At 44.2% G+C, this 14400-nt stretch overlaps 1 protein-coding gene across 1 annotated transcript in view; it reads right to left on the reverse strand.

The window, feature by feature from the left end:
* The window catches only part of LOC127629980 (S-adenosyl-L-methionine-dependent tRNA 4-demethylwyosine synthase TYW1), a 99688-nt gene that overhangs the window by 71710 nt on the left and 13578 nt on the right, over positions 1 to 14400 (reverse strand). Inside the window, exon 8 of the mRNA XM_052107330.1 lies at positions 7266 to 7398. Within this exon, the coding sequence (XP_051963290.1) occupies positions 7266 to 7398 (133 nt within the window). The remainder of the gene's footprint in view (positions 1 to 7265; positions 7399 to 14400) is intronic.

A 14400-nucleotide genomic window follows, 5' to 3' on the forward strand; every position in this document is an offset into this window, starting at 1 on the left:
GTCCAGGTCTCTGTCGGTGCACCATTTTGAGAACACAGACCATTTTGACACATAGAGTCTTCTCGTGGAAGGGGCTCTAGCGTGTATGATGGTGTTTATTACTCATTCTGGCAGAGCGACGGGTAGTCGTTGATCACCCACGCATGCAGCGCCCAGCGCTCTGGGTGGGGATGTCAGATTGTGCCGCGAGCTTGAGAGAGGAGATCTGCTCTCACTGGGATGGGCCACGGCGCTGTCAGTGACAGCTGCGTAAGCTCCGGGAACCATGTCTGATTCTCCCAACGCGGGGCTATGAGGAGCACAGAGTGACGCGTTTCCCTGATCCTCTGCATTACCTGTGGCAATAGTGAGACGGGAGGGAAGGCGTAAAGCAGGCGTCTGGGCCAGTCCTGGGCCAGTGCGTCCTCGCTTTCGAGAAAAATATTGGGCAGTGAGAGTTCTCTTTGGACGCAAAGAGGTCTATCTCTGCTCCGCCGAATAGGTGCCATAACGTCTGGACTGTTTGAGCGTGCAGGGACCATTCCCCTGGGGGAATATTGTCTCTGGACAGTCTGTCCGGGCCGTCGTTCAGGTGGCCTGGCACGTGCGTCGCCCTCAGCGAGCGCAGGTGGCACTGGGACCAACTCAGTATGCGTTTCGTCAGATGGAAGAGGTTCCTGGATCTGACACCGCCCTGACGGTTTAGGTAGGATACCACAGATCTGTTGTCCGAACGGACCAGGATGTGGTGACCCTGAATGACCAGGAGAAAGTGCACGAGCGCGTACTCGACCGCTATCATTTCCAGACAATTTATGTGAAGGAGCTTTCCTGAACTGACCATAGGCCGAAAACCGGAGAGCCCTCGCAGGCCGCGCCCCAACCAGTGTTGGACGCGTCTGTCGAGATGACTTTTCGGCGAGATACAGCTCCCATTGTCACTCCCTGCTGATACCATTCAGCCACTGTCCAGGGCTGCAGAGCTGAAATACAGGTCTGAGTCACCTTGATGGGCTGGCGGCCTGTGGCCCAAGCCCGGCGAGACGCGCAGGTGTTTAGCCAATGCTGAAGCGGGCGCATGTGCAGTAAACCCAGCTGAAGTACTGCTGCGGCTGAGGCCATGTAACCTAGCACTCTCTGGAATTTCTTCAGAGGCGTGAGGCTGTTCATCTGAAAAGATGCGGCTAGTCAGCTGAACATGGCGCAGCTGTGTAGATAAGCGAGCCGTCATTGCCACGGAGTCTAGTTCTATTCCAAGGAAGGAAATTGTCTGACTGGGCTGTAGTGAGCTCTTGGTCCGATTGACTGCAAGACCCAAACTGTTCAGATGGCTGAGGAGAACTGCTCTGTGAGACAGAAGCTCCATATGTGACTGTGCCATAATCAGCCAGTCGTCCAAATAGTTCAAAATTCGCAAACCCTGACTCCGCAGGGGTGCGAGCGCCGCATCCATGCACTTCGTGAAAGTACGGGTGCTAAGGACAGGCCGAACAGGAGGACGGTGTATTGATAAACCTGGCCGTCGGGCGAATCTCAAGAATGGCCTGTGACGGGATTTATCTGAATCTGAAAGTATGCATCTTTCAGATCGAGAGAAATAAACCAGTCCCCTGGCGCACATGCGCGAGGAGTTTCCTGATTGTAAGCATTTTGAATGGTCTTTTTGCAAGCACCTTGTTCAAAACCCTGAGATCTAATATGGGTCTGAGGCCGCCGTCTTTCTTGGGAACAAGAAAATAACGGCTGCAAAGCCCCGACTCAGCTCAGAGAGGGTGGCACTTTCTCTATGGCCCTTTTGCACAGAAGGCTTGCTATTTCTGAACGAAGCATGCACGCTGCTTCCGTGTTCACAGTGGTTTCGAGCCAGCTCTGAAGCGAGGAGGGCGGCGATCGAACTGTAGCAAATAGCCCTGTTGTATTGTGCTTAACACCCACTTGGATATCCCTGGAATAGCTTCCCACGCTTTGAAGCGTAACGCTAGAAGGTGAATGGCCAATTCGCTCTGATTGCCGCACACAGAGCGCTGAACAAAATGTGTGAGCGCGTTTAGTGTGTTTATGCATGATTGCTCGCAGACAGCATGAACAGGCTGTTTTGTGAGTGACTTCCCGATTGCAATGAATGGGGAAAGAGTCACATCTGTTACTTGATGCGCAAGCATAGTCATGGGCACGGGACTTACACACAGAGGAATGTTTGCTGGCCAGCTGCGGTGGCTGTCTGAGCGCGATCGAGGGCGGCCGCCCTGTCGACGCTGAGAAGTCTGGCTTTGTTGAGCTGGGCGCTGTGAAGAGGCTCGTGCAGGAGGCTCACGTGGGCGGCCTGCAGAGGAGCTAAGCCGACGAGGCAGAAAGAGATTCATGGCTTGTGTGGCTTTTTGGACCTCTGAAAACCGGTCAATGATACCACTCACCGCGGAGCCGAAGAGACCGGATGGAGAGAGCGGTGCGTTGAGGAACGTAGAGCGCTCTGCTTCTCCCATGTCGGCTAGCGTTAGCCACAGATGTCTCTCGGTCACAGTCAGCGCGGCCATGCACTTCCCTATAGCTTGGGCTGCAGCTTTGGTAGCGCGGAGGGCGAGGTCCGTAGCACTCCGTATGTCTGCAACCGCCTCTGGATGCCTGCTTTCCTCATCCTACTCCCGCAGAAGGTCCGCTTGGAGGATCTGTAGGACGGCCATAGAGTGCAGAGCAGATGCAGCTTGGCCGGCGGCGGAATAGGCGCGGCCAACACAGGCGGAAGTTGTTCTGCAGGCCTTAGACGGGAGCACTGGTTTAGACCGCCATCTCGCGGAGGGCGGGCAAAGGTGTGCTGCTACCACATCCTCGACCGGAGGGATGGAAGCGTAGCCCTTCTCAGTGGCGCCGTCCACCGAAGCAAGAGAGGTGGAGACGTGGGATCGGACCCTGGCCGAGAAAGGCGCGTTCCATGATTTGGAAAGCTCGGCGTGGAGTTCCGGCAGGAAGGGAGCGGCCCGGGTAGCGGGTGCTGCGCGGCGGCGGCTCTGTAGAAAGCAGCCGTCAAGTCTGTTGGGTGCCTGCTCAAGGGGCGGTGACCACTCGAGCCCGAGGCGGTCGACGGCCTGTGTGAGGAGGCGTGTTAGTTCCCCTTCGACTCCGGCGCGGGTCCTGCTGGATTCCTGGGCTGAGGAGGAGGCGTGTGAGCCTGACCACTCCTCGCTGTCCGAAGCCATGATGGAACAGCCCTTATCCTCCGCTTCTTCGTCCGAGATGGCAGCAGAGCAGCCGCTCGGCGGCAACTGCGCATCCCGGGTGGGCGGGGATGGTGAAGGCGATGCTCGAGGGATGGGCTCCGGCGAGGCAATCACTCCTACCACTGTTTCCAGCAGCCTTTGAGAGCGGCGCTTTTTTCTGCGCGGCTGTTCGGTCCTGAGTGCTTCGAGTCGAGCCCGCAGGGTCGACATCAGCAGCTCCTCACAGAGATCGCATCCGCCTTCAGCGAGGATCCGCCGGATGGCGTAGCTCGCAGGACGGCTGAAGGTGGCGAAGGCGGCTGGCTTCTTCGAGCGCTGTCCACGCTTGCTTGATGCACCTCGAACGGTGACGCGGCTTCCGGTTCAGTGATGCGAAGAGCTTCGCTGAAGAGATGAAAATCAGGGTTCCAGCCTACGAACTACGCTTATATGCTCTCTAGTCACGCCCATTTTGGCGGGCTTTGATGCAGTGAGCGTGCGGACGCCTCTCATTGGATGCGAGTTCGCCCAAGCTCGACTATAGGCTGCAGCAGTTGCCGCAGAGCAACCTATGAGCTCGCTAGCTAGCCCGCTCAAGGTCTGCAGCTGCCGCACTGCGTTGACAATGGATACAAAAATTAAGGATAATTTTTTGGCTTCAATATCTCAGAAAAGATGAATCTTTCCCGTAGCGTAAGCTAGCTTACTCAATACGAGAGAACCTCTCGTAAGAGAACTAACAGGATGTCATCAGAGATGGGCCACTTCTATTAAAATAATTTGGAGACATTGGAATGCCCAATGATCAACGGATGTAAAAAAGGAAGTCCCACCTTACAGGAAATAGTGCCAATCACATTTTAGATACAGACATTGCCTGTCAATCAACTCGAGAAAGCACATGCGCATTAGCTAAACAAGCCGGAACATTTTGTTTTTATTTTAGAATAATCTGAGGTAAAGAAGCCCATTTTATGATACCAGTGTTCAAAATCCTCAACAGATGCTGTCCGCACACTAAACAAAGAGCAGACTAAGAAGGTCTATCAAAAATATTTGTTCATTTAGACTTGAATAGTGAAAAAGTGCAAAGTGCAGCAAGTTAAAAACAGACCAGTAAGCAAATGTTTCAGCCCATAGCTTTCTTCAGTGCAATGATTCCAGAGTTTTCAGATTTAACTGCCGATTTGAAAAATTTTCTTTGATCGTAATCTTGACCAACCAGTTTGGAGATTTCTGTCTTTCACTATTCAAGTAGATAGGAGCTGCTTTTGCATGCCACTTGTTTACATTGAAAAATAGCTGACCGCGAGCATTCCAAAGATGGCCACCCAGTGGACTGACTTGCAAGAAAGACTTTGATGATATCCACTCAATGGTAAAACATTTTGGAGCATGTGCCTCAAACTGTGGAGAGCTGGTCTCTGTTGCGTTTGAGTTTACTATCTTGAGCATGTTAAACAACATGATCCAAGGTGATGCGCCTTGCTGAAGCACCGTGTTCCATTATGGAGAGTGATCGGTAGCACACACTGTTCCCTTGGGGAAAGTACGAGAACCGCCCAGTCTCTGGTGTGTATGAGCCTGTGTGTGCAGGAGGCAGAGTGAGCTAAAGACAGGTGTTGAGCTGGAAACTCTTTGGAACACTGGCAGCAGGAGAGGAGTAATTGGGCTTTGCTGCATCATTAAGCTCGGTTTCACAGTCACACCATCATAGTCTCCATCAAACCCCAGCCACACAAAATTTGTAACAGACAATAGGAGAAAAGTTGCAGCTAGGAATCCAGTTTATTCATAACACATAAGAAAAAATGCTTAAGAGATGGGAAATAATGAGAAATAATTCTAACTGAAAATTAGGTTTATTGTAACTCGTGTGACACTCAGCCAGCACCACAACCCTGGTATCCGGTTTTAAAAGATTTTAAAAAAACTATATCTCAGACATATTCAATCAATCAATGCAGCTGGCAAGGCAGGAAACAACTGTCAATCATCAGGGAAATGGGAAGCAACAGTAATCAGTGAGGTGTTTGTGTAGCTAATTTGCTTCAATGTAGAAAGGTCATTTAAAACTAGCTGTCAAACGGTACAATGAATTTCATTTTGAATACACAAAGCTTGTTTTTTCTCAGTGGCACTTGCTAAGGAAAGCATAATTATTACTATTGGTCACAGTTAAAGCTAGGGTATACTTTGGTAGAGTGCTCTAACCTTTCCAAGAATCCTCTTTTGACCACGGGCCAATATGGACGTGTTCGACACATGCACGCTACAACTGCTTTGTTATACTCTTTTAGAACTGTCAACGGCAGGCGCATGCACAGATGACTGGGCTGCAAGTGGAAAATACACAGGTATTGTGCTCCAGACAAAATTTACGTCCCGTGCACTGTGATACATAGTGCTGAAAATCGAAATATACTTTGGTCTTTAGGGTTAGGTGTTTGAACAAACCATTTGTGCATTGGGCATGAATGATAACACAAACTGTGTGTTAAAGTAGAGGTTTGATTTTTCAGCAGCTAGGGGAGGGTAAAAATATAGATTTTTCGATGCATCGCAATCTTCATTTTAACAATCTCGATATCAATTCTTAAATCCCAAAATTAATCTTTAACTCTTTGCGCAACCCTCAACACAATGAGAGGAAATTTACACTTGCAACCAAATTTCACGCTATCCGACTAAAATGTATATATTTGGCAACTGGCTGGTAAATGTTTGTGTTTTACTCTGTAGTTTAGTGGTGGAGTACTCAGCAGTGAGATCATTTCACTGCATGTTCAGAGTAAAAGTTGTTCTGCGTGTCCAAAGACAATATCCACGCACCGATTTGTCATTGAATAATGTCTCTTTTAATACCCTATCTACAGTCAGTTGTTGATCAAAAACAAAAAACATTTAATTCTAATCATGCGTGGCACAGATGAGATAAAGCCAGTCGAGTCGCTCTCGTTAACATGCACTAATTTCTTTACAGAAATGCTTTTTTTTTTTTAAGAAAATACTGGTTTTAACACGTGTTCAACAAATCAATATAAATACTCGTAAATAGTAAAAACTATGCAATTAAACAATAAACATGTAACAAAAAATTATATATGAAATATACTATCTTATTTATTGATTGAATACATGGATTTGTTCATTTTTTTTTTTTATACCCTTTTCTCCCAATTTGGAATGCCCAATTCCCACTACTTAGTAGGTCCTCGTGGTGGTGCGGTTACTTGCCTCAATCCGGGTGGTGGAGGACAAGTCTCAGTTGCCTCTGCTTCTGAGACAGTCAATCCAAACATTGTGTCATGTGGCTCATTGTGCATGACTCCACAGAGACTCATCCTGTGGAGGCTCATGCTACCCTCAGTGATCCACGCACAAACTACCACACGACCCATTGAGAGCGAGAACCACTAATTGCGGCCACGAGGAGGTTACCCCATGTGACTTTACCCTCCCTAGCAACCGGGCCAATTTGGTTGCTTAGGAGACCTGGCTGGAGTCACTCAGCACACCCTGGATTCGAACTCTTGACTCCAGTGGTGGTAATCAGCATCAATAATCGCTGAGCTACCCAGGCCCCCAGATCTGTTCGTTTTTTTTTTTTTTTAAGCCAAAATGTGACAATTAATGAAAAACTAAATCAAATATAATTAGTACAATTCATATTTTCATAATGTACCTAGTAAGAAGATCCCCTGTGTAATTAACAGCATTAGCTGGGAGAGAATTTCTTTCATATGCAAGAAAAAGGGACATTATAACTAAAATATTCCCACATATGAATAGGAATCAAATAGAATTTGGAAATCTGTATTAATACCAAGCCCTACTAGCAACATCCTAGCAACAACCCAGAACACTATGGCATGTTGGTGGCAAGTTCTGTATGTGCAAGCAAAACACTTTCTTCAGAAAATTTAAAAATCTAGTTGTAAATATAACACTCAGAGAGAATGTGCAAGCCCACTGAATGCATCAAGCATATGCATTTGTACAGATGTACGCTGTGTAGAGGCTTTCATTTCTGTCACAAACATCTCTGTTTGAGAGAGTGAATAACAGAGATGGGTTAAGGCAGGGCTGCACCTTGTTTAGTGAGTGCATCTCTCAAGGCTGGAGTGATCATCTCTCTCCTATCTTCCTCTGCCTCGCTCTTCCTCACTCCATTCTGCTTTGACAGCTTCACCCTTTGTGAGTCGTCTTTATTGTCCTCCATCATCTGCAGCACACACAATCACAAAAAAACAGTCACATACCAATAAGAGACAACATTTATTCATATTTCTTAATCTAGGGACATACATTGACAACCCCTAGCCACCACAGAGCTACAGAAAGCTTCAAAATACCTGTATAACCTTTCACAATATTTCTAGTGAACAAACACCTGAGGAAACAATGCATTTGGAAAATTAAACATTATTAAGAAATTTTTATACACCCTCATGTCGTTCCAAATGTGTATTTCAGACTTTCATAAATTTGGATTTGTTCCTCAGATAAAGCTCTTGTATGACTTAAGAATATTTTCATTATAATGTCTTATTCATAATTTAAATTGTCCTTTTGTGTTAGACAGAAGAAAAGTCAGTTCTGCGGGTTTGGAACAACATGAGGGTGAGAGTAAAACGTACATTTTTGGGTGAACTATTGCTTTAAGCCGGTGCAAACTATTTAAATGGACTGTACTTCTGTCTCTCAAAGCGTTGTTTTCATTCATTTCAAAATTAAATATGACATCTACCCTGGCAAAGTTTTGTGGACATTAGTGTTTGACCGATATAACACAGAGGCCGATAAAGCATACAATATTCAGAATTTTGTAATTATCGGATGATAAATTTGGTCGATTTGTTTCGTAAATCACGAGAGCACAGAGAATCGCTTGCTAGCATGTGGAGGAGTCATCTGATACATGTAAACAACCAATCACAATTAATTTTGTTATTACATGTCATTGTGTTACTACAGTTATAGACCGGCATGCAACAACTCCTCATTAAAACGGTCCCACATACCAAAGCCACGACAGATGAGAATGAGTTTGTGATGTCATTCCCCCGTCTCTCCTCAACAGTTCCCTGTAACTTTTAACTGTCTTGTCTAATGGTAAAAAGGCAAATATGAATAAAACTTCTAAAATATCCCATCTGCAAAAAAATACCTAGTTTAAACAGATGTAATTAACGAACTTCACAATACTTGCACAAATCCAGCATCCTGTGGAGCACGTTTTCAATCACCCTCTCCTCGGTAGATTTTTTTCTTTATCACCTTCAGTCACAAAATGCAGATCTGAAATGTAGGTGGCGCTATAACAGTTTTTTTTTTTTTTTTATTCCCTTTTCTACCTAATTTGGCATGCCCAATTCCCAGTGCACTATAATTCCTTGTGGTGGCGCTGTGACTTGCCTCGATCCATCTGGCGGAGGACGAATCTCAATGGCCTCTGCTTCTGAGACATTCTGCCCGCGCATCTTATCACGTGTCTTGCTGAGCAGGTTACCGTGGAGACGTAGGGCGGGTGGAGGCTCACGCTATTCACAGCGGCATACACGCACAACTCAACACGCACCCACAGAGTGGGAGAACCACATTATTTTTATTTTTTATTTTGTGCAACATAAATGCAGAAGTGATGGTTATCCTAGAAACGTTCAGATTGTACCCTTTAAAACAATACCACATGTGCCTGACTTACAGTATGTATCCGGAAAACGAAACAATTTTAAGCGTTAACTTTTTGTGACATAGCACCACCTTTTGAACCCACCGGTGGGTCCACAGAGTTGAAGACGCCAATGATAAAAAGGCAAATATCAATACAACTTCTATTATATAGGCTACTGTCTGCAAATATGTGGATATCTCATTGAAACAGATTCACGAATCTTGCACAAATCCAGCATTTTTTTTCTTCCTGTGGAGCACTCATACATCTTCCTCTGAAGTGCATAAGTGCAAAAGATCCGCAAAATCAATGAGAAGGTTCCCTTTCTGCAGTTTTTAACTGCCTGACAGACAGGCAGAGTTTAATTTCATATTGCACAGCAATTGATTTCATAAATCAACAAAAGCTATGAAACAGATGCTGCTTTGAAAATTATAACACCGATTGGGAGTGCCTAAATGGGACTGACACTTATGGCCATATGGTTCTGATGAGCCATGCTGGTGGAGGTCTTGGACTAGCATCACTGACCTTCAACACTGGGCCGGTCTTATCCGAACAGACTGCATTAAACTTTATAACAATTCCAGGCTGCACAAGTTCCAAAATATAAAAACACATGGAAATCAAAGCTAAATCAAGTCTGACTTATAGTTCCTGCTTCAGTTCTCTAAATGTTATTTTTCCATATTTTTTGCCCAACTACATACTACATTGGTATTTGCAATTTTATTTCCCACACCAAAAGGTCAAGAGACAGCCTGGCTTTCGAATTCAGAGACTGGGAGTCAAAGGTGCAGTGCTGTAAACAACAGCATGCAGCTAGCTGGGCTCCATGGTCACACTGAGTATTATGGTGCTTTTTTCTTTGTCGTTTTTGGAGCTTGACAAACCCTGCTGGTCACTATACAGCCACATACATATATCTGCCACAGTGTTAAAACTACCTGCCTAATATTGTGTAGGTCCCCCAACGTGCCGCCAAAACAGTGCCAACACGCATCTCAGAATAGCATTCTGAGATGACATTCTTTTCACCACCATTATCTGAGTTACTGTAGACTTTGTCAGTTTGAAGCAGTCTGGCCATTCTCTGTTGACCTCCCTCAACAACAAGGTGTTTCCATCCACAGAACTGCTTCTCACTGGATGTTTTTTTGTTATTAGCCCCATTCTGAGTAAATTCTAGAGATCAACAGTTACAGAAATACTCAAACCAGCTCATCTGGCACTAACAATCATCCATGCCATTATCTAAACAGCCAATTGTGTGGTAGCAATGCAATGCATAAAATAATGCAGCTAAAGGTCAGGAGCTTCAGTTAACAATCAGAATGGGGAAACAATGTGATCTTAGTGATTTGGACCAAGGCATGATTGTTGGTGCCAGATGGGCTGGTTTGAGTATTTCTGTAACTGCTGATCTCCTGGGATTTTCACACATAACAGTCTCTAGAATTTACTCAGAAATTAGCAAAAAAAACTATAAATATCCAGTGTGTGGCAGTTCTGTGGACGGAAATACCTTGTTGATGAGAGAGGTTAATTATCTTCTTGGTTCTAAGAAAGTCATGCATGCAGTGGCGGTTCTAGCTTGTATGGCGCCCTGGGTGAACCCCCCTTCAGCACCCCTTAACCCCCACCAAACAAAAACCCTTGAAATTGATTTCAGAAATTACACAGAGCCGAGACCCCTGCATTTTGTTGCAGAACGCATCTAAAGGTAATGCCTCTCAGCCATACCATACAGGACTGCCTTATGACTGAATGCTCAGTCATGAAACTCATCCAATAGATAATTTAGAAAATATGTAAGTTAAGTGAATGAGACCCATTGTACTCTGTAAGGTCTTTCCGTATCCAAACTCTTTCTCAGGGTTGACAGACCAGTCCCTGTGTTTCTCCTCTAAATGTTTCAGTGTTTCTGTGACTTTATTCATGTGTTCCAGAGTACACAATGTCCCTTGAGCGAAATCCAACCACAAACAGTGCGGGTGGAAGCTACCGGGTGGGGTTAGATCGGCAAGCGGACATTGTGGCCATTAACAGTGTGATCTGTCGTGAAACTGCCACATGAAATGCAGAGTTGATAAGCCTGCAATCTGTCACCTAGGCTTAATTTTGCCATCTCCACACTTTCGTCCTCCAATCTTCTCTACGGCAGCACGGCTCTGCTCCGAACACTCCCCTTCAGACTGACAGAACCAGAGCAGCTCTCTTCATCTGGAAACACTCCATTTTCCACAAACCACCCATGCAAGTGACAGCACTGATGCAGGCAGTGGCCCCACAGAGCTCAAGCTGAGCAGCTGATACATTCAGACTGACAGCCAGCCAAAACGACGACGAGGTGCTCCGGCTGCCAACCCGTCCCACGTGCAGCAATGTGGCCACAGGTAAATCCCTGTCCGTGAGCGGTTATCTAAATTTCCACCTTACTAATACCAGTGCACTGAAAATACTGCCTCAATCCACACCTATAGTGAACCTAAACCTAAATTTTGCCATTATTTACAGTAGCATTTCAAACCCATTCAACTTTCTTCTGTGGAAAATCCTGGCCAATGTATTACATAAATTGAGGACCGAGACTGTCATTCTGCAAAATCCTATTTTTTTCAATAAAGTAATAAAGTAATCTGATTACACTTGTATAGTAATAGTTGTAGTGGATTATTGTTTTAGTAACTTACCCAACACACATACAGTTCACAGCTTTACTAGTTTCCAGAAATGTACCAGACTCATAAAGATTGCTGAAAAAATGTCTACGTTTCTTAAAACACTTATTAAACGATTCTTGACAAACACATAGCTATTGTTCATCAGCACAAGACCACCCAAACAGACCACCACAATGCAATTTATGTGTCCCGAACAAAGCTGCTAGAGGCGCCGCTAGTTTGTGTAGTGATGACTGAAGCGGTCAATGCAGACTATGATTTAAAATGCAGCATTTTGCGTTTTAGTATTTCGTGCAAGGCCATATAGTATTAATTCAATCAATAATGCTGCCTTGATGGATATCATACCAATGTCTTAGAAGTCAAAATTTGCAGGTTTTGGATGACTTTGGATGACATCATGTACAGTAAGTGCCTCTTTCACAACTTTCACGCTGGTTTTTCCACATTAATGTGAAAATGACAATGAATAAAAATTCTATATTACATATTCTTAGGAGTGCTAACTCCTCTTCTTTTTGTGGCTAGTATTATTTCTGGATTGTGCATTTAAATTCACAGAGTTTTTACAGAGAGTGTTCTCTTTCCTGATCTAAATGCAGAAACAATGTTGTCTAGACTGAACAATTTCTACTGTCTGGAAAGTATCTTCAGGGTTTTATGATAACACATACAAATGGTTCAATATACTGGCAATGAGTACTTCATATGTGAAGTTAAATTTTCAGTGTAATTACCACGTCAGTAACGCTGGAACTGCCCTTTAACAATAGCCCTTTAAATTTGTATCCTGTCAGCAACAGTGGCAATGGTTCAAACCCATTTTACAGCCAAACATTTAATTTCTCTTAATTGACTGAATTGAAAATCTGTAGGCTCCATCTAGTGTGCTAAACAAGTATGTGCATGATGCAGAAGCAACAGTGGCATCATCCGAGGGAAGGTTGTCATCAAGAACACTTGTTTGGGTGAAAAGTGCTTGTCGAGAATGCACAAGACAGAGCATTCTTGATAAGATGTTCCACCCGCCAACAGAATCCTCAACAGGATCTTTAATGTGAAAGGTAAGTGGGTCTGAGACAGTGACTGTTATTTTTGGGAAGGGAGAAAGTTCTATGGGAGTAATACAATTATAAACCTCTTGAAAATGGAAACTCTATGAGCCCCAACTAGAGGAGCTAGTACGAAACACGTGCACTACAACAGGAGAACTATTAAAGCCATGAGTCCAATTTCTGCGCCACAATAGTCACTAAGTGAAGCCTGATTTCAAACAGGTTTCCCAAATATTCCACCTTTGGTCAGTCAAACACAATGTCCCGCCTCAATCTCATGCAATCGGTTGAGTGAACGGTGCCGTGTCTGGCTAAATGGGATGCTCAAACAAACAGGGCAATGCTGAACACGCCAATGCTAGTCTCACAGTGTTTGCACTTTACAGGGAAATCACCCTACTTATAGTAGGCTTATAATTGACTGCATATTAAGCAGAGATAGACAAATGTATTTAAAAAAAAATAATTAAATCATCACCTATAAGGTCAGAACTACATAAGGTTTACAAAATAAAGAAATGCCGAATTTGAGTTAGAATATAAGATGTGTATATTTGTATCTCAAACATAAATCTAGACTGTTCAAAGCAGTGCAGTTTATGCCATAATGCAAGGTCAGGATATTGTGGCAGCAAAGACAAGATCCAATATGTCTCTGATGCCATCTGGAGCCAAAACGGAGTAATTTTTCACAGTCAAGTTAGACCCAGATCTGCACAAGCTAGACACTGAATTTCAGAACAGTTTTCATTATTCAAATTTCTTCAGTATCACAAGTGTCATAAATTAATAATTCCATTTTGCTTAGAACGGAATGGAAATTATTAGTCATGTGTCCAGTGACGTCTTGCATATTATCTAAACAGCTGGGAGAGAAAATAACATTTATGGCAAGAACCATTTCAAAACATATTTACTTGATTTCAAACCAACCAAGAATTAGATACACAATCAAAGAGTGATCAGAGCAAATGATTACAAAGGTGACTGACTAATGCAGCATGTCACCCGAGCATTAAAGAAGCAGCAGTGCATGTCTCCTCTGAGAGTCAAGGCGAGATCTCCTTCATGCTCATGTCCCAGGAGAAGATGAAGGTAAAATAGCATGAAGTTACAGCTGTACAAACCAGTTACATGAGAGCAGTCAACGGCATGGTGTCTGCTGTCCAAAAGGGCTGTTAGATGCTTGTAATTTTGGTAGAGCATGAAGCAGAACACTCACACAAACACAAGAGGATAGGCACCAACATCCTGTAAATAATGTGCAGTGGCCTGAGCGCATCCTCGCTTTTGTGGACGCGTCATATAAACCATGATTGACTGGATCGAGTAGAGCGGCCAAACAGCAGACCACAAAACTTGTAAGACTCATTCAAATTAAACAAAGATTTTTCTACTTTGAAGCATGATGGAGAACGTCAAACATCTTTTAATATCGAACAGCTCTGACATTAAACAACACTGATGAGGAAAAGACTAGAAAACAGATTTTACACAGGAGGAAATCTGATAGCTTGGAATTAACACAGGTTTTTACAATGATGGCTCATCATCAAGTTGGTCAATGTAACTATGTTTTCTAAACAGCACTCTAAACACATTTAGAATCTATAACTATAATTGCCTTCATAGTAATACAAAGGGAATAGACTTCTCCTTATTCAGTTTTAAAATTAGTCTTTTCATTTTCTGTTCTGTTCAAATGCTCTCTGATAGTATGTTTTCCATCAGATATTCAAAGATATGACTTAAATCAACACTTAAGCACAGCTAAACTGACTATCGTCTGCCTTCAGAAACTTGGAATATGA

Source organism: Xyrauchen texanus, chromosome 36 (assembly GCF_025860055.1).
Source record: "Xyrauchen texanus isolate HMW12.3.18 chromosome 36, RBS_HiC_50CHRs, whole genome shotgun sequence".
Classification (NCBI taxonomy): domain Eukaryota; kingdom Metazoa; phylum Chordata; class Actinopteri; order Cypriniformes; family Catostomidae; genus Xyrauchen; species Xyrauchen texanus.